The sequence below is a fragment of the Cebus imitator genome, unplaced genomic scaffold (assembly GCF_001604975.1).
Source record: "Cebus imitator isolate Cc_AM_T3 unplaced genomic scaffold, Cebus_imitator-1.0 Scaffold129, whole genome shotgun sequence".
Lineage (NCBI taxonomy): Eukaryota > Metazoa > Chordata > Mammalia > Primates > Cebidae > Cebus > Cebus imitator.
Genome location: NW_016107444.1, coordinates 5,699,743 through 5,724,812, shown reverse-complemented (window position 1 = coordinate 5,724,812; position 25,070 = coordinate 5,699,743). Strand labels below are relative to the sequence as shown.

General features: G+C 48.2%; 1 protein-coding gene across 1 annotated transcript in view; it reads left to right on the top strand.

Moving 5' to 3' along the window:
- Window positions 1-25,070, top strand: part of CCDC13 (coiled-coil domain containing 13) — a 63,214-nt gene that overhangs the window by 34,119 nt on the left and 4,025 nt on the right. The window contains exons 10-14 of the mRNA XM_017540986.2: window positions 381-592; window positions 2,751-2,890; window positions 3,364-3,447; window positions 5,613-5,735; window positions 24,254-24,408. Of these exons, the coding sequence (XP_017396475.1) occupies window positions 381-592; window positions 2,751-2,890; window positions 3,364-3,447; window positions 5,613-5,735; window positions 24,254-24,408 (714 nt within the window). The remainder of the gene's footprint in view (window positions 1-380; window positions 593-2,750; window positions 2,891-3,363; window positions 3,448-5,612; window positions 5,736-24,253; window positions 24,409-25,070) is intronic.

Below are 25,070 nucleotides of genomic sequence, written 5' to 3'. Positions count from 1 at the left end.
CCCCCTCAGGTGAGGACCCACCATCTGATCTGCTCCCCCCTAATCCCCCTCAGGTGAGGACCCACCATCTGATCTACTCCCCCCACGCCCCCTCAGGTGAGGACCCACCATCTCATCTGCTTTTTTTGTCCCGGGAGCCCTTGGATCTCCTCCTTGGCTCCAAACTCAGAGAAGGAGGTTGAGGAGAGGAAAAGCACATGGTCCCCACCTGCCTGGCTTGACAGGCTCATGGCAGGCAAGGAAGGTGTTTGTGCCTCTCAAGGGAGCAGGGTCCCACTGTTAGGTTCCTGCAGGCTGCTTTGGGGTGAGGGAGGCAGTCTGTCCTTGTCCTCCCCTGCCCAAGGGACGTGACTGACTCCACCTGCCCTCCTGCCTGGACCCCCAGGACCAGCTGAAGCAGCTGCAGGAGACCCTCGGCAGCCTGAGTCTGAAGGAGGAGAAGACGCGACTGTCCCAGCACCACGTGGACCAGCGGCTGAACAGCGAGGCCCAGCGGAGCAGCAGCCTCGTGGCCCAGCTGCAGGCCATGGTGGCTGAGCGGGAGGCCAGAGTGCAGCAGCTGGAGATGGAGGTCGGGCGGCTCAGTGTGCAGGTGAGCAGGGCACGGGCACAGCCCCGACCGCCACCTCCCCCTTGATCGGGCGACTCGGTGTGCAGGTGAGCAGGGCACGGGCACAGCCCTGACCGCCACCTCCCCCTTGATCGGGAAGCTCAGTGTGCAGGTGAGCAGGGCACGGGCACAGCCCCGACCGACACCTACCCCTTGATCGGGCGACTCGGTGTGCAGGTGAGCAGGGCAGCCCCCACCGCCGCCTTTCCGCTTGCCTTGGCTCAGGCCGCGGTGCGTCATCCCCGGCTCTGCCTTGGACGCCTGCTTCTGTATAGCTCCCCAACGCACTCTGCACACAGACCTGATTGTGTCCTTGCTCTCCTTAAACTCTGTTCATGCCTTACTGTCACCATGACCTCACCTGGTCCTCACGGACCCAGGCACTTTCCAGTTTACCCTCTCCCATCCCCAGCGGAGGCCTCATCCTCAGGGTTCAAGACGGTAGCAGCAGCCCCAGCACCCGGGTAGGTGAAGGAAAGCGCCTTCTTTCAGCTTCCAGGCACCGTGTGACTAGCTCTTGCTGCCCCCCTCCCCACACTGCGGCTGCCCAGGCACCATTCAGCTCCTCACGCAGCGCCGGGCTGTGCACAGCGTGACACGCACCCCCTCCCTCTGCACAGCTGCCCCTCGGCCTTCAGGTCTTACCTAGCCGGGAGCTCCCAGGAAGCTCCGGGGCCCCTGTTCTGTGTTATGTGCCCTTCCAGGCACACTCCTGACTCCCTGCGCATCCCCAGCCAAACTTCTGTCACACTGTGTGGTCATTTTCCTGTCTTCTCCCTGCGCTGCCTGTGAGAGAGCGCAGGCCATGGTGCCTTGGCGCCTGAAACTGGACCTAGCCCGGAGTAGATGCTCAGTAAATGCTCGTGGAAGGCGTGAGCTTGTAAAGATACTTTGTCTTGGCAGGTGCCTCGAAGGCATGGCTTGGGGCTGCTAGGAGTCAGGCACCTTCACCTCCCTGTAGCTCCTCCCTGGGGTGGTGCTGGGACTGGGCGGCGCCCTTAGGGAGGAGTTCCTGCCGGGCACACAGGTCTCCCAGTGACAAAGGAGCCTTGCAGCCTCTGGCCCACTGGGACATTGACAGGCCCAGCTACAGGCACGTTGCGAAGCAGCAAAGCAGCCCTGCCCTTTGTTTCTGGGGATCTGTGGTTTGTTCAGAGGCAAGAGCCCAAGAGCCCCTCAGCCCAGCCTCAGGCTGGCGTTGACTGGCAGTGGTTTGCCCTGTAGCCTCTATCCCCACAGGCTCCCAGGACTGGCTATGACACAGAGTATGGCCAGGCAGAAGGGGAGCCTGGGGGCACGGGGAGGCAGTGAGTGGGGACTTGGCCTTGCAGTCCTCGCCCTGCTCCCCATCCTGGCTCACTGGGGTGGAAAGTCTGAAGGCATACACAGGAACATTCCAGCATCCTCACCTCACCACTTTCCCCAGGCACGCAGAAGACTGTTCCTGCCTCCGAGGTCACCAGCTGAATGGGGCCAAGATTACCCACCAGACAAGTCGGCACATGTTTCGAGTTTTCTCAGAATGGGTGGGACTGGGGGACAAGCAGGTTGTTAGGGGCGCACACCAGCTGTCCACTCTGGTGGCCTGACTCCCGCTGGGGGTCCCCTAGTGTTCCTGTCAGCCCAGCCCCCACAGGTACCCAGAAGAGGAAGGGGCTGAGGGAGGGGTGGGGCCTGGTGGGCTCAGCCTCTACCCAAGGCTGCCTGCCCTCACAGAGGTCCCGCCAGCCTCTCTGGCCGCAGGTGTCTGGAAGGTCCAGGTGTCCAGCTGAGTAAGGCAGCTGGCCTCAAGTCACACCGGAGTTTGTCCACACGTGGGGGGAGCCGTGTGGGGAAGTGGGCCCACTCAGAGAGTCAGTCCCTAGCCGCCCGGCGTGCGAGGTCACAAACCTCCCTCTGGACCCGGAGTCTGGCCCGGTCACCGTCCTCACACCAGTAGCCTTCTTTCTGAAGAGAGGCATTATTAGACATCATTATCATGCAAGCAGGGTCCTCAGCAAACAGGCCTCGCCTTTCACTCCTGAAAAGATGCCTCTTTCATATCCTCTGAAAGCCCCGAAATGAAGCCGAGGTCCCCTCCTGCCTTCTCCAGGCCTCTGAGCCAAAGCCCTGAGGATGGAACCCACATCTGTTCCTACAGTATCTTCGGAATAATGGAGCGAGCGAGGGGCCCGGTGTCCCCGAGGTCAGCCCTGCCTGTACCCAGTTCCTGGAGGACCCAGACCTGGCCAAGCCCCCGACCTCGGCCGGTGACCGTGCTGGCAGGCTGGGGTCTTCTCGGTAAGAAAGCCGTGGGATGGAGGGGCTGGAAAGTGAATGTGAATCATTCAGAAGGAAGCTTGTTTTTTGCCACCTCTGATGGGAAGCCATGGGTGCAATTTTAAGATGACTTGCTATTGCTCTGCCAGTGCATGAGCCTGTCTATGGCCTCGGTGCTGCGTCTGCGGGAATGAACCCGTTAGGTCCAGAGCTTGTCACTTCGAGAGCAGGCCTGATGCAGCTCCCTGTGAGAGCCTCTCTGAGCGGGCCTCAACATTTTTCTGCCCCTGGGACCCTCAAGCAGACCTCTGATGGGCTGTGAAGGTTCTGGCGCCTCCTGTTCTGTCTCATTTTGAGCAAGCAGGAGCGCTGGAAAGAAGGGCCGCAAATGCACAGGACCCCTGCCGGCCCCGTCTCTCCCTCACAGGCGGAGGTGAGGCCCAGCAGGGCCCCGGCTGCCTCCCAGGCTGACAGCCCCCTCTGCCTCCGCACAGCTCTGTGACCAGCCTGGGCCACACACTGGTGGAATCTGCTCTCACGAGGCCTTCCCTGCCCAGTCCCCACAGGACCTCGCCTAGGTATGGACCCCCGACCCCGGACCCTCACAGCATTTCCCATTCTGGATTGCTCTACCAGTATTCCCATCCCATTGAAAGGAGGGGAAACAGGCCAGGCAAAGCCCAGGGACTCTTCCAAGGTCACATAAGGACACGGAGGATCAGGGAAGTCTAGTGTTTTGTCCACGGTGATGGAGTCAGCAGCTTCAGAGCTGGGATCTTGGCCTCTGACCCCCAGGCTAGGGTTCCTACCTGCTACCTGAGAATTAACGTGAGGAGCTTCCTGGGCCTGGCTTCTAGCACCTTCCCTCACCTTCTCTTGCTCATTGAGAATGAGCCTGTGAGGGAGAATTTCACATGCTATGGGTTCCCGCTGATATCCCCTGAGCTCTTGGGCCCCTCTTTGTTGATAGAATCAAGCCAGAGGGTGTGAATGAGCCCTTTGTTCCCCCTGCCAGCGGAGACAAAGGGCGGCATTGTCCTGCCTCTAAGCACTGTCGCAGCCCTGCCCACTGTCCGCTGGAGCTGGAGCCGTGCTCCCGTCAGCGCTCCCCGCCCTGACCCTCAGCCAGGTCAGCTCAGGTTCCAGGCAAGGCCTCTGCGTGGCCCCAGCCCCTCATCTCTGTGGCTCCAGGAAACTGGTCCTTGTCGGGGCTGCTGTCCCTCAAAAGTGGGGGGAGGCATGCTGCTCACATTTGGCAGCACAGGGTCTGTGGGCCAAAGCTGCCTACCCGTCGGGCTGGGGTCACAGGGGCACTTCGGGAGAGTGGGCTGCCACCCAGCCGCCAGGCGTGTGCCACGCTCCTTCGGGTGGGCGGCCTCGCCCCAGCACAGGGAGAATGGCAGGCTCGCCTCAGGTTTTGGTCACAGTTCTGGGGTCAGGAAGATGACCCGTTAGAGCCCCTCCGGGCCTGCGTGGCTGGGACCTCTGCACGGCACAGGGATACAGCAGCTGCTCTGCCCCGCAGCCGCCCAGGCAGCCGGTTCTCAGGCGTGTTTCCTCCACAGCACACAAACACTGACCCCAACCACACACGCGTGGGCCCTGCTCTTATGGAGCTCACAGTCCCCTCCCGCAGGTGACGGGCAGGAGTTCACAGGGCAGAGTGACCCCAGAGAATGCGAGGCGTGAACCACTCCCTTCCGGCGCCTCTGGTCGGGGGAGGGCAGGGTGAAGAATCGGACATTGAGAATTGGGGAGCAATGGGGCTTTCCAGACTGCAGCGCGCACAGCCCCTGCGATTGGCAGGTCTGGTGTGGTTCTGATGCCACAGGTCTGTGGCAGAGCCTGGGACTGCGTTTCTAACAAGCTGCTAGGTGACGCCAGAGCCACTGATTCAGAGACCACTTGGAGTAGCTAGACCTTAGGGCATGTCTAGGAGTCCCAGAGTGGCCTGCAGTTCTTGGAGCCCATCTCAGCCACACCTCTCCATGTTTGTGTGAGAACTGGGGCCAGGAGAGGTGAAGAGAGCTGCCCAGGACCACAGAGGAAGTCAGCCCTCAGGGTCATACGTGCCAGCCCGGTTCTCAGGACACTGCCCAGCTCTGCAGCTTCCCGAACCCGCATCACTAGAAAAGTGAGCTCAGAGTCTCACTAGGAAAAGTGGGGGCACAGCAGAGAACAGCTTGGAACTCACCTGTGGGCTCTGGGGGGTTGAACTTGGGGGGCAGAGTTACCTTCTGTCCCCGGCTCCAGCCAGCAGGTCAGGGCTGGTAGGCAGGCCCAGTGGTAAGAGGGAGGCAGGGGCGTGTTGGCTCACGCTGGAGAAAACTGAACAAGTCGCAGAGCCGGGTGCCCAGGCTGTGGGAAGGTGGGCTGGGCTTGGGGACCAAGCCAGAAGATGCAGGCGGGCTGGGGGAGACTGGCAGGGACACAGAGATGGGGCCCCCCAGGTCGGCAGGAGCCAGCTGCCGTAGCCTCCGACTAGTTCCAGGCCTCCGCAGGGCTGGGGTGGACCGTGTGGCTCTGGTAGAAGTCAGCTTCGAAGCCAGCGTGGGAGGCCTAGGGCCCTGAGCAGGACCAGGAGTGGTGGACAAAGCAGCCAGCAGGGAGGACCTAGGGGGCTGGGCTGCTTCCCTCGATCTGAGAACCCCTGAGTGTCCTCCTTTTTCCCACCAGCACGGGGGTAAGTGTTATTTGCAGGCCTCGGCTGACCTCTGCCCTCTGCCCTCCACCCTGGCCCCAGGTTCTTGGACTCCCCAGAACAAAAAGGCTGGCAGGCACGAGTGGCAGAGCTGAAGGCCCTCTGGCAGGCTGCTGAGGTCGAGCGTGACCGGCTCGCCGAGTTCGTCACCGTCCTGCAGAAACGGTAATGTGTGGCACACGGGGATCTCCCCCAGGGCCTGCAGGGGCGGGACTGGAGCCAGGCCTCATGCGTGACCAGGCTCCCTCACCTGAGAGCTCGGCTCCCAGTGCTGGTTCAGGGCACTCCCAGCCACAAGTCATGTGCCCACCCAAAACGCCCCCAGCCGGGGCCCTGTCATCACACTGTCGCCTTAGGAACAACTGCATCCTGCATGCACCCAGTGGGGCTTTCCTGCGGCATGTGGGCGTTGCTGGGAGTCTTGGGGCAGAGACACTCAGGAGCAGATCAGCCCGATCAATCCATCAATAATTAAAACCTGTGATGAGCCTGGCACTGTGCTTGCTGCTGCTGGGGGGTTCGGTGGGAAGAAAACATGAGCTAGACTGACATCTGGAATCGCAAAGAACACGAGAGCTGGGGAGGCCAGAGGGAAGCACGGGGCCCGGGGCGCTGGGCCAGGAGGGTGGCTTTCTCCGAAGCGTCGCTGACAGGCTTGCATTCAGATAAATCAGTGCTCTTCGCTCAAATGATCCTTTTGGCAAGAATTGCAGGTGACCAGGCCAACACATGGCTCAGCCATGTGACCTTCACGCTGAAAAATACTCAGCACACCACTGAGTTTCTGCCCTGTCAGGCCATGTCATGTATCATCGGGCTCGTTCTTTGATGACGGACAATGGAAAGCAATTCTGACTGAATTCAGCAACAGGCAGAGAGCAGGAGGGGAGCCCGGGCAGGCACAGGCGTCTTGGGCAGCAGGAAACCCCGGGCAGGTCCCTGGCCACTGAAACAACACGGCCAGATGCCCTTGTGCCCATGGGTTCTGGGAGAGAAGGCTGAACTGGCCAGTGCTATGCCCGGGTCCACCCCACATGCGAGGGCACTCTGCCTGAAGTTCCTCTGGTGCCCACAGAATGCAGGAGGGGTAGTTTGCCAAAGCGATAAAGGGGGCACTGATAGCAAAAGAAGGAGCTAAGGGTACAGGGAAGGACAAGGGATGCCTGCTACCTCCATAGGGAGGGGCAGCTTTGTTTTCACACAGTACGTAGAGAAGATGTGAATTTCAGACATACTCAAATATATGAGAAAAGCAACATTAATTCTTTTTCTGTAATTGGTATGCAATGGATGGTACAAGTCTTTAGTCTCTCAAATGGTAGAAACATACTCAGTGCAGGCTTTCTCATTTCTCTTGAGTCACATCTGAGTTTGGGGTGTGTGAGGAAGGTGACTCGGTTAGCCATTGCTGCGTAACAAACCATCCCAAACCTAGTGGCTTCAAACACATGGCTTGTGCTTTCTACGATGCTGTGGCTCGGCTGGTCATTCTGCTCCACATAATGTCAGCTGGGGTCACGCACTGCTCTTGTGCAGCTGGCACTTCAGGGGGTGCCTCGGCCCTCCCCCGTGTGGCTTCTTCTCCATTCTGGCTCCATCTCATTTCCAGGGCCTCTCCACGCAGGGCTGGGATTGGGGGCGGGCAAGCAAGGCACCTGGGGTGTGAAATGTCACATACGTGCGGTTCTGTCTGCTGATATGCTGGCCCTTCTCGTGTCCTTGGGTCCCTCCTGCTCAGTGTCATTGTGGGGTGTCGGGGGCTCTGTGGGGCTGTGCTGGGCCCATGAGCCAACACCTGCTGCCTTTTTTCCTTGCGGTTATTGCTAATTCCCTGTGCCGTAACAAGAAAAATTCCCTTAAATCTATTTGGTTTAAAACTAAATGTTTTAAACTAAAACCATTTAGTTATAACTAATTTGGTAAATTATCACAGCTGATGATTGGCCAGTTAAACCAAATTAACTTAATCATTTTAAATTAAAACTAAATGTTTTAACTATCCCGAAGTCACAGGGCCTTCCTTTCTCAGAGAGCCTCAGTCTCTACTCCTTCGTAATCTGCAGTCTGTCCCCGTCTTGCATCGGGAGGTCTTTCTCTGCTTCTCTCTTACTCTGCCCTGCAGTTTCCAGCTGCCTCAGTTCCCCTCCCACCCAGTTCCCTAATCCCATGGGCCTGTCCCAGGAAGACTGCCCCCACCTCACACTGCCGTGGAAAGTGCCTCAGGCAGAAAGCCAGGCCCTCGGGCCAGCTCAGGTCCCTCCTCTCCTCGGGTCGTGTATCCAGTATGTGTCGTCCTGTTGTCCAGCGTCTGAAAACAGGTTCTTTCTTACGCTTTATTCCCTTTCTGGTTATTGACAATCGGAGTTGCTAGTCCAGTCAGTCTGCCACGGGAAAAGTCACTAAATATGTCTCTTTTTAAAAAAACACGTAGCTGGCTTTGTTCTTTAATCTGGGAATTTCTGTGTTTGAACTGTATCGTTTAACCCGTTTTCATTTTGGTAATATTTAATCACCATAGTTAATATTTTCTATTTGCCATGATTTTTCTTTGTTCCTTTTTTCTCCTTCTTCCATTGTATTGGACTGATGAAGCTTTGTTTCTCTTACTTCTTTACAAATTTGGAAGTTAGACATTCTATCTCTGTTCTTTTAGTGGTCATCCTTAGTTTTTTAACATAAAACTCCGCAATCGAGAGTTAGTGGGTTTTGCTACCATCGCTTTAAGCAGAAGAATGACTGTGGAATGTTTTAACTCTGATTTCTCCGTTTGTCCTCTCGTGTCACTGTTTCCTAGTATTTCTCTTGCATGTTCTTTTTTTAAACCCTGAAATTAAACCCTCCAATTTAAGTCTTGAATATTGAATAGTCAATATTCATTTCCTTTTGCCAACATATTTGAAAATGTCTTCACTCACTGTTGCTTCTTGTATCTCAGTCTTCCTTCTAGGTTTACTTTCCTTCTTGCTGAGATGCTCTTTAGTTCAGCGAGGCCACGTACATGGTAAACTCGCTGAGTATTTGTTTATTTTTATTTATTTGTTTGTTTGCTTGTTTGCTTTGTGCCCCAGTCTCTCTCTGTTACCAGGCCAGAGTGCAGTGGTGTGATCTCAGCTCACTGCAACCTCCGCCTCCCAGGTTCAAGTGATTCTTGTGCCTCAGCCTCCTGAGTAGCTGGGATTACAGGTGTGACCTACCATGCCCAGCTAATTTTTATATTTTTAGTAGAGATGGGGTTTGACCATATTGGCCAGGCTGGTCTCGAATTCCTGACCTCAGGTGATCTGCCTTCCTCAGCCTTCCAAAGTTCTGGGATTACAGGCATGAGCCACCGTGCCAGGCCTGAGAATTTAAAATAAATTTGGGCATAGAATTCTAAGTAGATGGGTATTTTTTCTCAGCACTTTGAGGCCGTCCCATTGTCTTTTATCATCTACTATTGCTAAAGAGAAATCTGCTGTCAGTTTTGTTGTTATTCCTTTACAGATTTGTCCTTTCTCTCCAGATGCTTTTTCAGATACTCTCTTTGTCCTTGACGCTTTGAAATTTCACTGTGATGTGTCTAGATGTGTGTGTATAGATAAATATATATATATATATATGTAATACACACACATGTGTATATGTAATATGCCCATATATTTATATATGTGTAGATATATATTACATATATACATATATAACAAATTTATATATATATATCACACATATGTGTGTGACTTTACACATAGATAAATATATACATTTTACATATGCATGTAAATATGTGTGTATATTTTGTGTATATGGGTATATGTAAAGTACACATATGTAAATATATGCATCTATGTCATATGCGATTTTATCTACTCAGAAGTTAATGTTCTTTTTCAATCCACGAACTTTATATATTCCCAAGGACTGCTCCCCTTATCTATGAGGAATATGATTTTGGCGGTTTAAAAGGAGGCTTTTTTGCAAGAAGTAGGTATACTTTATAGCGGAAAAGCTAGTAAAACTTCCAGTAGCATAAGGCAGAGGTTTCAATGCCAACATGATGAAATATTTATTTATTTTTGAGTCTGAGTCTCTCTCTGTCACCCAGGCTGGAGCGCAGTGGCATGATCTTGGTTCACTGCACCCTCTGCCTCCCAGGTTCAAGTGATTCTTGTGCCTCAGCCTTTTACCCAGACTGGAGCTCAGTGGTGTGAGCGGAGCTCACTGCAGCCTCCATATTGCCTCTCCCCCATTCTCCCTATTCTTTCAATCTACAGTTCCTCGTCAATGTATGTTCAGTTTTCTTATTCTTTCCTCCACAGCTCTTTACCTTTACTATTTTGGGCTAAATTCTAGGTGATTTCTTCAAATTGGTCTCGTAGATCGTTAAATATCTTCCGTTGTACTTCATGTACCGTGAAACCTATTTTGATAACGGTATTTTTCGGCAAAACCTGTTCTCAGCCAGGCTCAATGGCTCGTGCCTGTAATCCTGGCAGTTTGGGAGGCCAAAGTGGGTGGATCACCTGAGGTCAGGAGCTTGAGACCAGCCTGGCCAACGTGGTAAAATCCCATCTCTCATAAAAATACAAAAAAAATTAGCTGGGCGTGGTGGCTCACACCTGTAGTCCCAGCTACTCGGGAGGCTGAGGCAGGAAAACTGCTTGAACCCAGGAGGCAGAAGTTGCAGTGAGCAGAGATCATGCCATTGGCCTCCGGCCTGGGCAACAAGAAAGAAACTGTCTTAAAAAAAGAAAACAAAAAAACCCCTTCTTTTCTCTTTCTTATAGCTTTTTTTTTTTTTCCAACAAGATTTTTGCCTTTTTAATAATTTTGGACTTACTCCCTTTAGAGTTTTCTACCATCTTCACTACTTAGGGTCCTATGTAATGTCTGTCAGCTCTCCCCTTGTAGTAAATTATTTCCCTGTAGTTTGTATTTCTGTGATTTTATGAGCTTATCTTCAGTGGGGCTTTTTTTCTTGCAGGAGTTCTTAGGTTTTGCCAGTGTTTCTGTGACGCTCTCAGGGTTTCAGTGGCCTCTGATCGGTGCGTTATGCTCCTGTATCGGCGTTGATTTCCTTAGCACAGAGTGTGCCCTTGTGTTTCAGTTCCACATGATTGCTGCTTCCTCCCCTCTTCCCCATTCCTCAAGGCTTCCTTACTGCTCTCCTCAGCTTGTAGATGGATATGATCTTCATCCTCTTTTTTTTTTTTTGAGACAAGGTCTCATGCTGTCACCCAGGCTGGAGTGCAGTGGTGCGATCACCTCAGCAGCCTCGACTTCCCAGGCTCCAGTGAGCCTCCCGGCGAGTGCCAACATGCCCGGCTAACTTTTGTATTTTTGGTAGAGATGAGGTTTTGCTCTGTTGCCCAGGCTGGTCTCCAACTCCTGGGCTCAAACAATCCTCCTGCCTCGGCCTCCCAAAGTGCTGGGATTTCAGGTGTGAGCCACCACGCCTGGCCTGTCACAAACAAGGCCACACTTTCGAGGCTTCCAGAAGTATACAGAGAACTCACTTGTGGCTCATTATATTATAGAAGTCCAAGCTTATGTCTTCTTCCCTCATGTTGACATTGAAACCTCTGCCTTATGCTATTGGAAGTTTTACTAGCTTTTCCATTATAAAGTATACCTACTTCTTGCAAAAAAGCCGCCTTTTCAACCACCAAATCCGCATTCCTCATATTAGATGAGAACGGCTGAAACTTCCATTCTTCTTTCCACATCCAATAATAGCATGTATGTGCATATATATGTGTGTACATAGGGGTATGTATATTGTATATATTATACATATTATTTATAGACTCACACTAAATGCATCTTTACATTTTTATGGGAGTATGTCTGTATTACAAATTCCTGAAAATGAAATGGTTGACTCAAAGCATATGCACATTTAAAATGTTCACAAATAATACAAATTGCCCTTTTAAAATGAATCCATTTACATTCTTACCAATAATGTGAACTATTGATTCTTTCCCCACACCTCCACATTTACTAGGTTGTATTCATCTTTAACATTTTTGCCAAAGTAACAAAGGAACGCTAATGTCTCCTGTTGCTTTTATCTGCTTTGCTATGATCAAAAGTGAGGATAAGTGTATTTTTCACATAACTTTTACATGTTGTTTTATTTTAACTGCCTATTCATGCCATTGCGTGTGTTTTAGAGTTGATTATATTTTTATTTGACTTATAAAAGAACATTTTATGTATCATATATGTGGTATTATGTATATCATGTGTAATATCATGTATGTTTGTCTCCATGAAGGTTTTGTGTCATTGTGTTAAATTCATTCTTAGCATCTTAGGAGGGGAAACCTCCTTATTTGAGTATTTTTACCAGCATCCCCACAGTTACAGTCCCCATGAAAGCCAAATTTTTAACATCCAAACACTCATCATTTGACTATTTCACATTCTTCACTTCACACTGCCACTGGCTTACTTTGGTCAGACTCTTAAAATACAATGCAAATCGATTACGAAGCAAAAAGGCAAATCTTTCAAAATATTTGGAATTTCATGAGATTGATGCACATGAGGTTGGAGAAGTATTAGAATCCCAGTCAAAGACAAATGAGGATCTGACCGAGTTAGACCTATTAACAGCTGAAGCAAATCAGTGGGACCAGGGATTGGTCAAAAGAAAATAATCAAAATCCCAAAGGATCCAAGAATTCTTGAAGGCCGACAGACATCGATCGGCAGGAGCAGCAGCCTCAGGTCCCGAGAGGCAGAGGATGGAGAAGGAGCTGGTTGGTTCGTGTTTGCAGGAAAAGCTGTGGAGCCTGCTGGCAGATTGTAGGCTGAAGATGAGGGAGAAAGAGAAGGCAAGGGTGACCCCCGGGTGTCTGGGCTGAGCAGCTGCATGAGTGAGGATAACACTTCCTGAGATACGGAAGGCACGCTATGGGGGAGAAGGAAAGAAATCAAGAGATTGCTTGTTCCTAAAATTTTGTGGGAATTCACAATGTGCTGTGCCATTTTGTATGATGTTTTGCTGTTGGTTTACTATTTCCCCCATTATAAATGGAGTTAAACAAAAGCATCCATTACTGAAATTCATAACAGAAAGGTGAAAGCCCCTCCCCATAGTCCAGTCCAAAGCTGCTGCGTATTCCTGCATATTCAGTTCAGTGGCTGAATTACACTAACCTTATATTTGTTTGTTTTTAAATTTTTAATTTGTTATAAATTTTTAAATTAGATCATATATTATGCATAATCTTCTGCTACTTATTTTACTTAGTACACTGCATTCTCTTGTCAGTACCTATTCCTTTTATGGTTACAGAATATTTTATTATATAAATCCACTGTGATTTATGTACCATCTTCTGTTGATGGGTTATAAGTTTTTGATTTTAAAATATTTAATTATGTTAAGATGTTTCCTTCTATTCTCATTTTACTTTGAGCTTTTAAAATCAGGAATAGCTACTGATTTTACCAATGCTGCTTGTATCTGTTGGAAGGATTACACGATTTTCTCCTTTGCCCTAATTCTGATGTTGACTCTTACAGCTCTGGAACTATGTTGTGTTACTCTCTTACAATACCACTGAATTTAATTTTCTTTCTTTTTTCCTCTATTTTTACTGTGGTAGGCAGAATTCTAACATTCCCACCCCCGATATACGTGCCTTATAAATTTCCCTTTCCTTGAGCGTGGGTAGAAACTGTGAATGTGGTAGGGTATTATTGCCACAGTTATGTTAACTTATATGGCAAAGGGGATTTTTGCAGAGCTATTTAAGGTTACTCATCAGATGACTTTGAGTTTATCAAGCAGGAGACTCTGAGTGGACGTGACACGATCATATGAGTCCTTTTAGTCCGGGTCCAACTCCAGAGACAGAGGAAGCCAGAGAGTGGAAGCAGCAGACATTTTCTTACTGGCCTTGAAGGCGTTCTCCTGCAAACTTACAGGAAAGGGGGTCTTGATCCAGACGGCAAGAGAAGGTTCTTGGATCTCGAGCAATAAAGACAACAATAAAGGATTCAGGGCGAGTCTGCAGTCCAAAGCAAAAGCAAGCTTCCTAAGAAAGTAAAGGAATGAAAGAATGGCTGCTCCACAGACAGAGCAGCCCCCAGGGCTGCTGGTTGCCCATTTTTATGGTTATTTCTTGAGGATATGCTAAACAAGGGGTGGATTATTCATGCCTCCCCTCTGTAGGGGTCAGGTAACTTCCTGATGTTGCCATGGCATTTACAAACTGTCATGACGCTGGTCGCTGGTCGGGGTGTAGCAGTGAGGATGACCAGAGGTCACTCTCGTGGCCATCTTGGTTTTGGCAGGTTTTGGCCAGCTTCTTTACCGCAACCTGTTTTATCTGCAGTTTATGACCTGGGTCTTGTGACTTCCCATTTCATCCTGTGACTTAGTAATGCCTTAACCATCTGGGAATGCAGCCCAGTAGGTTTCAGCCTCAGTTTACCCAGCTCCTCTTTAAGGTGGATGCTCTAGTTCAAACACCTCTGACATTTTCCCCCGTCCCCGTTATAGGAGAACCATTAATCCTAAGTGTTGCAGATGGACAAAGATCCATCCTCCATAACTTCTTCAGGCCGAATAGGAGCGATGATATTCCTACCTAACCATTACGGTCTTTTGTGTTCGGGCAGAGAAGAGCCCAGTCAGAAACCATCAGTAAGGTGAGGCCATTCAGAACTCTTCAGTCCGACAACAGGTGATACCTGGAAGATTAGAAAGTGTTCAGTTTAAGAAAATGTTCAGTAAGCTTATTCTGCATTCCCACACAAGGAGTACAACAGCAGTATATTCCACAACAGTAAAACAAAATAAGTAAAATTATCCCAAGTGAACTAAATTAGAAGGCTTTCCATGAACTGGCCAACTGTTGGAACTAAGCTGATACGGGGTTGCTAGCCAATTCCAATACATGCCCAGAAGTAGAACACTGACCCAGATTTTCATATTACCCGTCCCTCATGTACCTTCGGAACAGCAGTCAGAGACCACTGGTTGGTTTACAGGAATAAGCAGGATTAGCCTAAATTGCAGAAACAAACTTAAAAACAACTGATGAGACTACAATTTAAATACAATACTATATAAATATAATAGTTCTCTCTCCAGTTTCCCATTTTTACTAAAAACAAATTATGGTAAGACTGATTTGCTTATTATACTTGACCTGATTATTTGTTTTTTTTTTTGTTTGTTTGTTTTTTTTGTTGTGTGTGTGTGTGTGTGTGTGTGTGTGTGTGTGTGTGTTTTGAGACAGAGTCTTGCTCTGTTGCCGAGGCTGGAGTGCAGTGGCACGATCTTGGCTCATTGCAGTCTTTGCCTCCTGGGTTCAAGCAATTCTCCTGCCTCAGCCTCCTGAGTAGCTGAGATTACAGGTACCTGCCACCACGCCTGGCTAATTTTTTTGTGTTTTTAGTAGAGGTGGGGTTTCATCATGTTGCCCAGGCTAGCCTTGAACTCCTGACCTCAAGTGACTTGCCCCCCCTTGGCTTCCCAAAGTGCTGAGATTACAGGCCTGAGCCCCATGCCTGGCCATGGCCTGATTATTTGTATAAAGTGCAGCAAGAATAATTATTTTTCACATAGACTTTTAAAATTGGCTTTGATGGAACTCTGTTCCATAGAAGGAATCTTCTTAGATAAGACTTTTTTAGAGCTGAGCCATGACATGGGTTTGTACTCTCAAATACTTGTGAGCTGGGTAAATTTCTCTCCTCCTGAGATCCCAAGATAACTTCAGGTCCCTGGACCTGTGAGAAAGTGATATTCCTTACTTACCACAGGTCAGAAACCCTATACAGGGACTGTTGTAGACAAGGTTTGAGGCCAGTTGTCCAAGGGGCTTTTTATTGGCTCTCAAGTCAAATTTGATTCATGAAAGGAAAACACATTATTCCAGTCAAAGTCTTGGTAAAACAACCAATTTCTCCAATTGTGTCCTGTTGCAAAAGAAAAAAGATTCTTATTGCACTTTTGCAAATAACTACATTGCCATAAGTTAAGAATACTCACTAATAGTTTTCAAATTATGGAGAAATCAGGTAGAAAGAAACAAATATGTTCCAAATTTTGTTCACAGGAGTATACCTTACTCAAATATTAAAAGCTATAAATAACTGCAAAGTTTCCTTGACTCTGAAAAACAAAGGATCAGCAATGTCTTAAGCAAAATTAAAAAGATTACTTTAGACTTCTTCAGTTTAGTTCATGCAGTTAACTTCTGTTTGATACTCATGAACATTTTAGCTCTCCATGAGTCCTGAAAGTTTTCTCCTCTATTCTAATGTTACAATTTCCAAAGTGACCAGAAATTTGCATTTAAGAATATCTGTCAAAGTCCTGCAGTTGATTATAAACCGCCTTCTGAAGAGGATTAAAACACGACAACAATTGTAGATGATAAAAGGTCTTAAGACAGCCACTATGGAAGCCACAATTGACTAGGAAATTTTGGTTACCTCTGTGACACACAATGAATTTTATGTAACAAGTATTAATAACATACAGTAAGTCATATTAGAATTGTAGGAGTTTTAAAAATAATTTTGGAACATATACCAGTAACATATTTATACAAATATAGTCCAAAGAAAGCCAAACACTATTTCACATTTGACAATGCTTTCTGTGTTTTTATACCAAATAAGCCAAATGTTACTGTTGCATTAGTGCATTATTAATATCAAATCTAATTCTTGATAAAATTTAAAATAAATTTAATCTTAATTAAATTTAAATTTACAGATAAATTTAATCTTAATAAGTTTGACCATAAGGTAAGATTCTTATAAACTTTTTATAACCCTTTACAGATTTTTGTTAAAGAGATCATAAGCAGATTTTTGCTCTAAGAAAAACCTGTTGTGCTTTTATTCTAGTGTTTAATTTATGGAAAAACTGAATAATAATACCTCTTCAACTTTAGTCAATATGTTCACAGAATTTCTTTTACAACTAATTTTTCACGAACCTTCCACAACTTGCTTAAACTTTTAGCTTTATTCTAACTTAAAACAATCCCTTAACCTTTAATCTAGGCAAGAAAAATCCACATTCTCGTGACTTCTTGTAATTTTTCACTAAAAACACATTTAACTTTCTTTACACACCTTGCATGTAAAACTGTTTCTTCGGTAGTTGAAAACCTTGGTAAGTTTGGGATTTTAGTTGTGTACTAGGTATGGTGCCTAGGACAGTGCAGATAAGGTCTCTTTCCAGCCTCTAACTTCATGTGTCCCAGGCCTTGCCTAGCTGTAAAGCAGTTGAGTCATACAGTTAAGAGTTATAATGGCATTTTATGAGGCATTTAGGAGGCCTAACAACCTTCAAACTGTACAGCATTTCTTGCATAAATTCCCTTTTTTTAAGCAATCAGACATTTTACTTTAGGACAAGAATTTACCTTACAACACCCTTTCTGATAGGAAATCTCTTTTCTTTATAACCTTCTTTGCATAGCAAGGGGGCATGGCTAACTCCACATGTCTTATTCCAGGCCTTATCTAGAATCTAATGCTCCAAAGTGGGTAAATTGAACAATTTTCACTTTCAAAAGTTAAAGAAGCAGTTTATGACCTTAAAGCATTTAGTAAACTTAATATCTGACCTGCATAGCTTAGACCAAATGTTTACATTTTTGAAGATATTTTTATTTTAACAGTAATCTTTAAAACTCTCTTTATTTCCCAAAGATTGCTTAAGTCATATGAAGTAAAAGACATTATACTTTTTACTTTTCTGATAAAATATTTAAGCTCTTATTATTTTCAAACCAATTAGTTAAAGCTCTTTCATATCTAAACAACACACACATAATACACATAAATACATAGAAGATAAAGGACTCATTCACTAAGCTGGGAATTGAACCCTGAACCCAGGATGCCATTGTGAAGAGAGAAAGCGTGGCCATATGGTTATAAGGGCAAGCTCCCAAGGATACACAAGACAAGAAGGAAACCTCATCCAGTTTTTTCAGGCACCTACAGCAAAGTTTATAACTGGCCAGTCTGCTGGGCCGAAGAACAGGCTTATGGGTGTCCTGAGCCTGAGTCCCACCCCAAGGCGCCCTTCTGCATGTCAGAACAGTACAGAAAACATACAAGGCACACCAAACTCGCTACCGCTTAAGTCTAGCCTCACAGATCCTTTTTCCAGGTAATCAAAACTTTATAGGAGATAAACAGTGATTTTTACTATTCATTCAACCAGTCTGCACAGAGAGAGAAGGAGGAAAGCTTTGCTTGAGGCAGAGTAGGGAAGTGAGGCGCTCAGGCCAGAGAAAGATCCCCGTTGCAGTGACACTGAAAAGGCCCGGTGGCCACTTGTCAGTAGTGAAGGGATCTCTCCCAGCAGTCCCGCCAGCTCTCGACTTTCCCTTTTTAGGGAAGAAAAAGCTCCCCATGTCCCACAGTCCTATACGTGCCTAATGCTGTCACCCACAGCCATCAGCAAAGAGTGTAAGACAGATTAATCCAAAGAGAACAGCAGTTAACATCCCATAGTGCCAAACCCATTTTTAGCTGAAAGGGACTTTACTGAGAGGGGCCGCCAACCCCCTAGATCTTAGAAGGGACTTGAACCCTCCTAAGTTGGGCCCCTAAGGCACTGTGTCTTAGGAGAGACTCTACCTGCTGTCAGTTGAGTCTCTAACCCAATCCCATCCTTTACCCGGGTTTGTGCACCCCACTTACCCAAAGTCGTCCAATCAGTGGTGAAGTCTGCTTCCCTTGGCTTGGGGGGTTCTCCACAGTATCGTCCCTTCTGTGGTTCACCAGAAGGATGTTACTGGACCCACCACTTACCCAAAGTTAGACTTTGGGTCAGGGGTTTCCTCACTACAGTCACTTCTGTGGTCACCAGAAAGATGCTACAGGAAGTGGTCCCAATCCAGACCCTAAGAGAGGGTTCCTGGATGTCGCGCAAGGAAGGATTCAGGGCAGGTCCACAGTGCAAAGCAAAAGCAAGCTTACTAAGAAATAAAGGAATGAAAGAATGGCTACTGCAGCCCTCCCCTCCCCTCCTCCCCCTGTCCACCCTATCCCCTGAAAAAAAAAAAAAAAGAGAATGGCTACTCCATAGACAGAGCAGCCCCCAGGGCTGCTGGTTGCCCATTTTTATGGTTATTTCTTGATGATATGCTAAACAAGTGGTGGATTATTCATGCCTCCCCTCTGTAGGGTCAGGTAACTTCCCGACGTTGCCATGGCATCGGTAATCTGTCATGGCGCTGGTGAGAGTACAGCAGTGAGGATGACCAGAGGTCACTCTCGTGGCCGTCTTGGTTTTGGTGGGTTTTGGCCAGCTTCTTTACTGCAACCTGATTTATATCAGCAGGGTCTTTAGCTCATCCTGTGACTTAGAACGCCTTAACCATCTGAGAATTCGGCCTCGGTTTATCCAGCTCCTCTTTAAGATGGAGTTGCTGTAGTTCAAATGCTTCTGCCAAAACCACTGTGCTTTGGAGGGAACAGCATGGTGATGGGTGGTTGTGGTGTTATGTCAAAGCAACACAAAACGGATGAAAACACTCCCTTAGACACAGCTGGGCAGCATACCTGAACTCCAGAATAAGGAGAAAAATCTAGGAGCTCACAACCACCCAAGTCATTAGCCGGCAAAAACATGGAGACCCCAGTCAGCCTCCCCTCTAGGCCATACCGGGTAGCTTCCTGACATTTCCATGGCATCTGTGTAGGGGACTGACTTCTGCCAACAACCTGAATGAGGTAGAAAAGGATTCCATGCCTCGGAGGAGAGCATCTCCTTCTGTCAACTTGACTTCAGCCATGTAAGACCCTGAGCAGAGAAATTAGCTAAGCCAACCTTGGACTTCTAACCTACAGAAACTGTGAAATAATAAATCTGTGCAAATATGTATGTTTTAATTGTGGTAAACTATATACACCAAACATTTGTCATTTTAACCATTAAAAGCGTACAATTTGTGGCATTAATTACATTAGCAATACTATGTAACCATTATCACTGTTTCCAAACTTTTTCATAACCACAAAGAAAAACTCTGCTACTATTATGCAACAACTCCTCATACCCCACCCCACAAACCCAGCGTCCAGTCTAGTAACCTCTTTTTTCTTTTTTTTTTTTTTTGAGATGGAGTCTTTCTCTGTTACCCAGGCTGGAGTGCAATGGCAGGATCTCAGCTCACTGCAACCTCTGCCTCCCAGATTCAAGCGATTCTCCTGTCTCAGCCTCCCAACTAGCTGGGAATACAGGCACCCGCCACCACACCCGGCTGTTTATTTTTAGTAGAGACAGGGTTTTACCATGTTGGCCAGGCTGGTCTTGAACTCCTGACCTCAGGTGATCCACCCACCTTGTCCTCCCAAAGTGCTGGGATTACAGGCGTGAGCCACTGTGCCTAACCAGTAACCTCCCTTCTGTGAATTTGCCTGTTCTAGATGTTTTACATAAGTGGAGTCATACAGTATTACCCTTTTGAATCTGGCTTGTTGTGCTTGGCACAACGTTTCCAAGGTTCATCCACATGGTAGCATGTCAGAACTTGGTTGCTTTTTATGGCCGGATAATATTTTGTTGCACGCATAGACCATTTGTTTCTTTCTCTCCGTTCATCTGTTGATGGACGACTGGGCTGTTTCCGCCTTCGTGGCTGGTGTGAATAATGCAACAAGAATATTGTTGCACAAGTATCTGTTTGAGTCCCCGTTTCCGATTCTGGAAGTGGAATGGTTTGATCCTATGGTAACTTTTCAGTTAGCTTTCTGAGCAACCTCCAAACTGTTGACCAGGAGTTCTAGTTTCTCCATGTCCTCACCAACACTTACTATTTTCCTCTTTTTCAATTGTAGCTGTCCTGCGAGGTTTCAAGTGATACCTCTTTGTGGTTTGGACTGGTATTTCCCTAATGGCTGATGATGTCAGGCGCCTGTTTATGTTCTTGTTGGCCATTTGCGTATCTTCCTTGGGGAAACACAAGTCTTTTGCCTGCTCTTTAATTGGGTCGTTTGTCCTGTTGTTGAGTGTAGGAGCTCTTTATGTTTTTTGGAGCCTCTGTTTGTGGTAACTTGTTGTGCGGCAGGATTAATACACTAACCCTATTATTAACTGTGAAATCAAGTTTCTTGTAAACTTACAGGAAGCTATCTGTTTTTTCTATATTGTGGAATTGCCAGAACAGCAAGAACAATTGGTTCCTTGGAGGTTAGAGAGAACTTTCTTGAGCACCTGGCTTGACCTGATTTTTTTTTTTTTTGGAGGTAGATTTTTGACAACCTTTTTTCAAATTTAGATTTTCTGTGTCTTCTTGAAGTAATGCTAGTGCACCTGTTGGTTACTTGCAGAATTAGACATAATGATGCTTATGCAGTGCCTTTACATAGTGCTTGGCACATGGAAAGCACTCAGAAGTGTTAGCTGTGCTGTTGTTATGAGATTTCTCTCCTTGTCCTGGAGTTCAGTTACCCAGCTGTGTCTAAGATGTGTCTTAGTCCAGTTTGTGTTGCTATAACAGAATACCACAGACTGAGTAATGTATAAAGACAAAAAATTTATTTCTCACAGCTCTGGAGGCTGGGAAGTGCAGTATCAAGCTGCCAGCATCTGACAGGGCCTTCTTACAGCATCCCGTGGTGAAAGGCAGAAGGGCAATGCTGGAAGTGAGGACAAAGTCGTCCTTTGTCAGAAACCCACTCTGGTGATAACAAGCCCCCTCCACTGCTGTCCGGTGGGACTGTCTGTGATGATGGAGTTGTTCAAAATCTGCACTGATCAATACGGTTGCCATTAGCCACATGTGGCTTTTAAGAACTTGAGTGACTCGTGTGACTGAGGAACTGAATTTTTAATTTTCATGAACTTTATTTTTTTGTTGCTGTTGAGACAGAGCCTCACTCTGCTGCCCAGGCTGGAGTGCAGTGGTACAATTTCAGCACACTTACTGCAACCTCCACCTCCCGGGCTCAAGTGATCCGCCTACCTCAGCCTTCCAAGTAACTGGGACCACAAGCACGTGCCACCATGCCCGCATAATTTTTGTATTTTTTTTTTTTGTAGAGATGGAGTTTTGCCACGTTGTCTAGACTGGCCTTGAACTCCTGGGCTCAAGTGATCCGCCTACCTGTGCCTCCGAAAGCACAGGCATAAACTATTCATGCATGACCTGAACTTTAATTTTTTTTTTTTTTTTTGAGATGGAATTTTGCTCTTGTGGCCCAGGCCGGAGTGCAGTGGTGCGATCTCAACTCACTGCAGCCTCCACCTCCCAGGTTCAAGCAATTCTCCTGCCTCAGCCTCCTGAGTAGCTGGGACTACAAGCATGTGCCATCATGCCTGGCTAATTCTTTTGTATTTTTAGTAGAGACGGGGTTTCACCATGTTGGCCAGGCTGGTCTTGAGCTCCTTGTTGGGGTCACTACTTGTGAAGTCTCCTCACATGGGGCACCACTCTTGGGGTCACCACCTGCGGGGGTCTGTCCGGCAGACCCTGACTCAACGACAGATGAGTACACTAACACACAGATAACGATGCTTTTCCAGCTCTGCTGAGTGTCCAGGCCACTCACAGACTCTGTGGAGAGTGCTGTAAACAGTTGTGACTGCTGGTCCCAGGCAGCCCCTACTGCAGGCTTTTATTTAATGTATCAAAGGACAAGGGTCTTTGGATAAACACCACTAGAGGGTAATTAACTTCTGTGGACCCCCTGAGTAGAAGGCAGTTAAGCACCTGCAGTAAATCAAAGGTCAGTCTTAGGATCACATGAGTAAACAAGCTAGCTAGGTAAACTCCTCTATGCTCCTTTGTATTTGCACCCTAATCTCTCCGGCTCCTGCAGAGAGACGCTGGCTGCCTTCAGCCAGATTTATTGCTGGAGCTTATGCAACCCCCCAGGCCTTCTAAGAGGCTTTGTGCTTATTATAACTAAAATTTTTCCCAGTAGCCTGACTGAATCCTCACACCCCTGACCTCAGGTGATCCTCCCACCCCGGCCTCCCAAAGTGCTGGGATTACAGGCATGAGCCACTGAGCCCAGCTCCTGAGCTGTAATTTTAGTAGCTATGTGTGGACACACAGCTGGCAGGCACTGTGTGGAGCTCTGTCATATTATAGAACATTCTATAGTGTGAATATGTTTCTGCTTATTTGTTTGTCCCCTGTTGATGGGCCTTTAGGTTGTTTTGAGTTTTTGCTTTTGCAAATAAAGTTTCAAGGAATATGCTTAAATACGTGTTAGCAGCGGTGTGCTGTGATACTATACAGCTTTTTATTAGTGGTTGTGTACTGTTGAAAACTGTTGCCTTTCTGGTTTTTTGACCCTTCCCCAATGTGGAAAGATCAATTCCTCCAACGCTGTCAGTTTCAAGGCTGCCATTGTGGTTTGCAGGTGTGCACGCGACTGGGCTTGGGTTAGAGCTCAGGGAGTTCTGGCTTCCTCACGGAACCTTTGTATCACAGAGGTCCGCAGTGGCACACCTGGCCACGGGAAGGACCTGAGCCCAGGCCCCAGTGGGATTAAACAATCCACAATCCTGCACGTGCAGTAGCCACAGAGCGAGGTCTTCAAGGCCTGCGCATGTGTGACGGGCGTGTAGAAAACAGCACACTAAGCTTGAGGTAACCCAACTCCAAGAAAGGCAAACAATCAAATGAGAAAGGAAATGTGACCGTCCGTACACGCTGCGTCATGGCTCTAACTGTCCCAGTGTACCGCGGTGGCAGGCAGGCATCAGGTGTCTGTGCCCTTCACTCCCTGCTGTTATGCCTGTGGGTGCTTGACGTTATGTGGCAAAAGAGATTTTGCAGATATAATTATTGTTATGGACCCTAAAATGGGGAGATTATCCTGGATTATCTGGTGGGCTCAATCTAATCTTTTGAGTCCTTAAAAGCAGAGAAGTATCTCCATCTGGGCTATTCTGAGAGATGCTGTAGAGGAAGTCAGAGGGGCACAGAGACTCAACGCGTGAGAAGTGTATCCAGCTAGCTTTGGAGGTGGTGGGGCAAGGTGGCTCCTGGAAGCTGAAACAGCCCACAGAAAACAGGGACCTCGGCCCTTCAGCTCCCAGGAACTGGAATCTCTCAACACTCGGAACGGGCCTGTAAGTGGATTTTCCCCCGGAACCTCTGGAGAAGAGCCCAGGTCAGCCCACCCCTTGGTTTTGGCCTGTGAAACCTGCTGAGCCTGCCATTCTTCCAGCTTACAGAACTGTGAGATTATAGATTTGTGTTGTTTTAAGCTGCTGAATTCGTGGTGATTTTTTACAGCTGTGATGGAAAACTGATACACCACCTAATATCAGTTTATCCAAAAGCGCGTAGAGGTGATTCTGTTTGGTGGGGGTGAGCACTGAAATAAAACTGAATTCTCACGTTGCATGACAGGAAATCAAAAGATTATATTTAAACCTTTTAAAAATAGCAACATAAGCGTCTATAAAAATATGGCAGTAAACATTAAAAGAAACAGCGAGAAGTATTATAAGTGACTGCGTTTAGAGAGCAGGACTTGGGAACGATGGGGCCGGGACCGGTAGTTTTCAGCTGTGACCTTGGAGAGAACCACGTGACGTTTAAATGCACATTCCTGTGCCACTGCAATGAAAATGAAGGGGCCCCACCACCCCATGTCAGATGTGCCCATCTCTCTCAGGGCCTGAGCAGGTGCGGTGGGGGCTGCCCCTGCCTGCCAGGGCGTGCGGCACCCTCCTCTCTACTCCCCAGGGTGGAGGAGAGTGGCGGCAAGCTCCTGGAGTCGGAGAGGAAGCTGCAGGAGGAGCGGCACCGCACTGTGCTGCTGGAGCAGCGGCTGGAGAAGACGCGCCTAGAGCCAGGGAGGGCGTCAGCCTCCCAGAGAGCAGCCCCCAGGACCAAAACAGGTAGGGGCCAGGGCAGGAGGCCCCGTGCAGGGGCCGGGCCAGCCCGTCAGCAAGTGTGTGGGAGGCAGAGCCTCCGTCAGGGTGGAGCTCTGCCTGTCCCCGCTGCGGGGGTCCTCTTCCCTAGGCCTCCCGGTCAGAAGCAGGAGCCCCAGAGCTCCACTGGCCCATATGGCCTTGGCCCGGCCACCTGGAAGCTCTCAGCATGAGGTGGCAGTGCCAGTGTCCCTGGCCACCACCACCCCAGCCCTCAAAGCTCTGTCCTGAGCTGACTTCATTCAAAGTGGCCATGGGCAAAGCTGGTATGCTGGGGAGGCCCATGCAGCAGCGGCTGAAGCAGGAGAGGAGTCCCTTTCTACCTCCTGCAGCGGCCCCGCTGACAGAAGCAGGAAGTAGCCTCACCAGAAGTCTGGGGACCCGAGCTCCCTGTTTTGTGGCCCCACTGTCCTCAGCATGCAGCTTCTGTCTCCTGGCCTACAGAGACTGCTGCAGCTTTCCCAGCAGCAGCAGGAAGGGGAGGAAGGAGACAGACCGTCCTTACCGTTCAAGGTCGCATGTGCTACTTCTGCTCTCATCCCACCGGCCAGATCCTGGACAGCTGGGCATAGCCGGGGCAGAGGGGCGCTAGGAAATGCCGTCCAGATCCTAGACAGCTGGGCATAGCC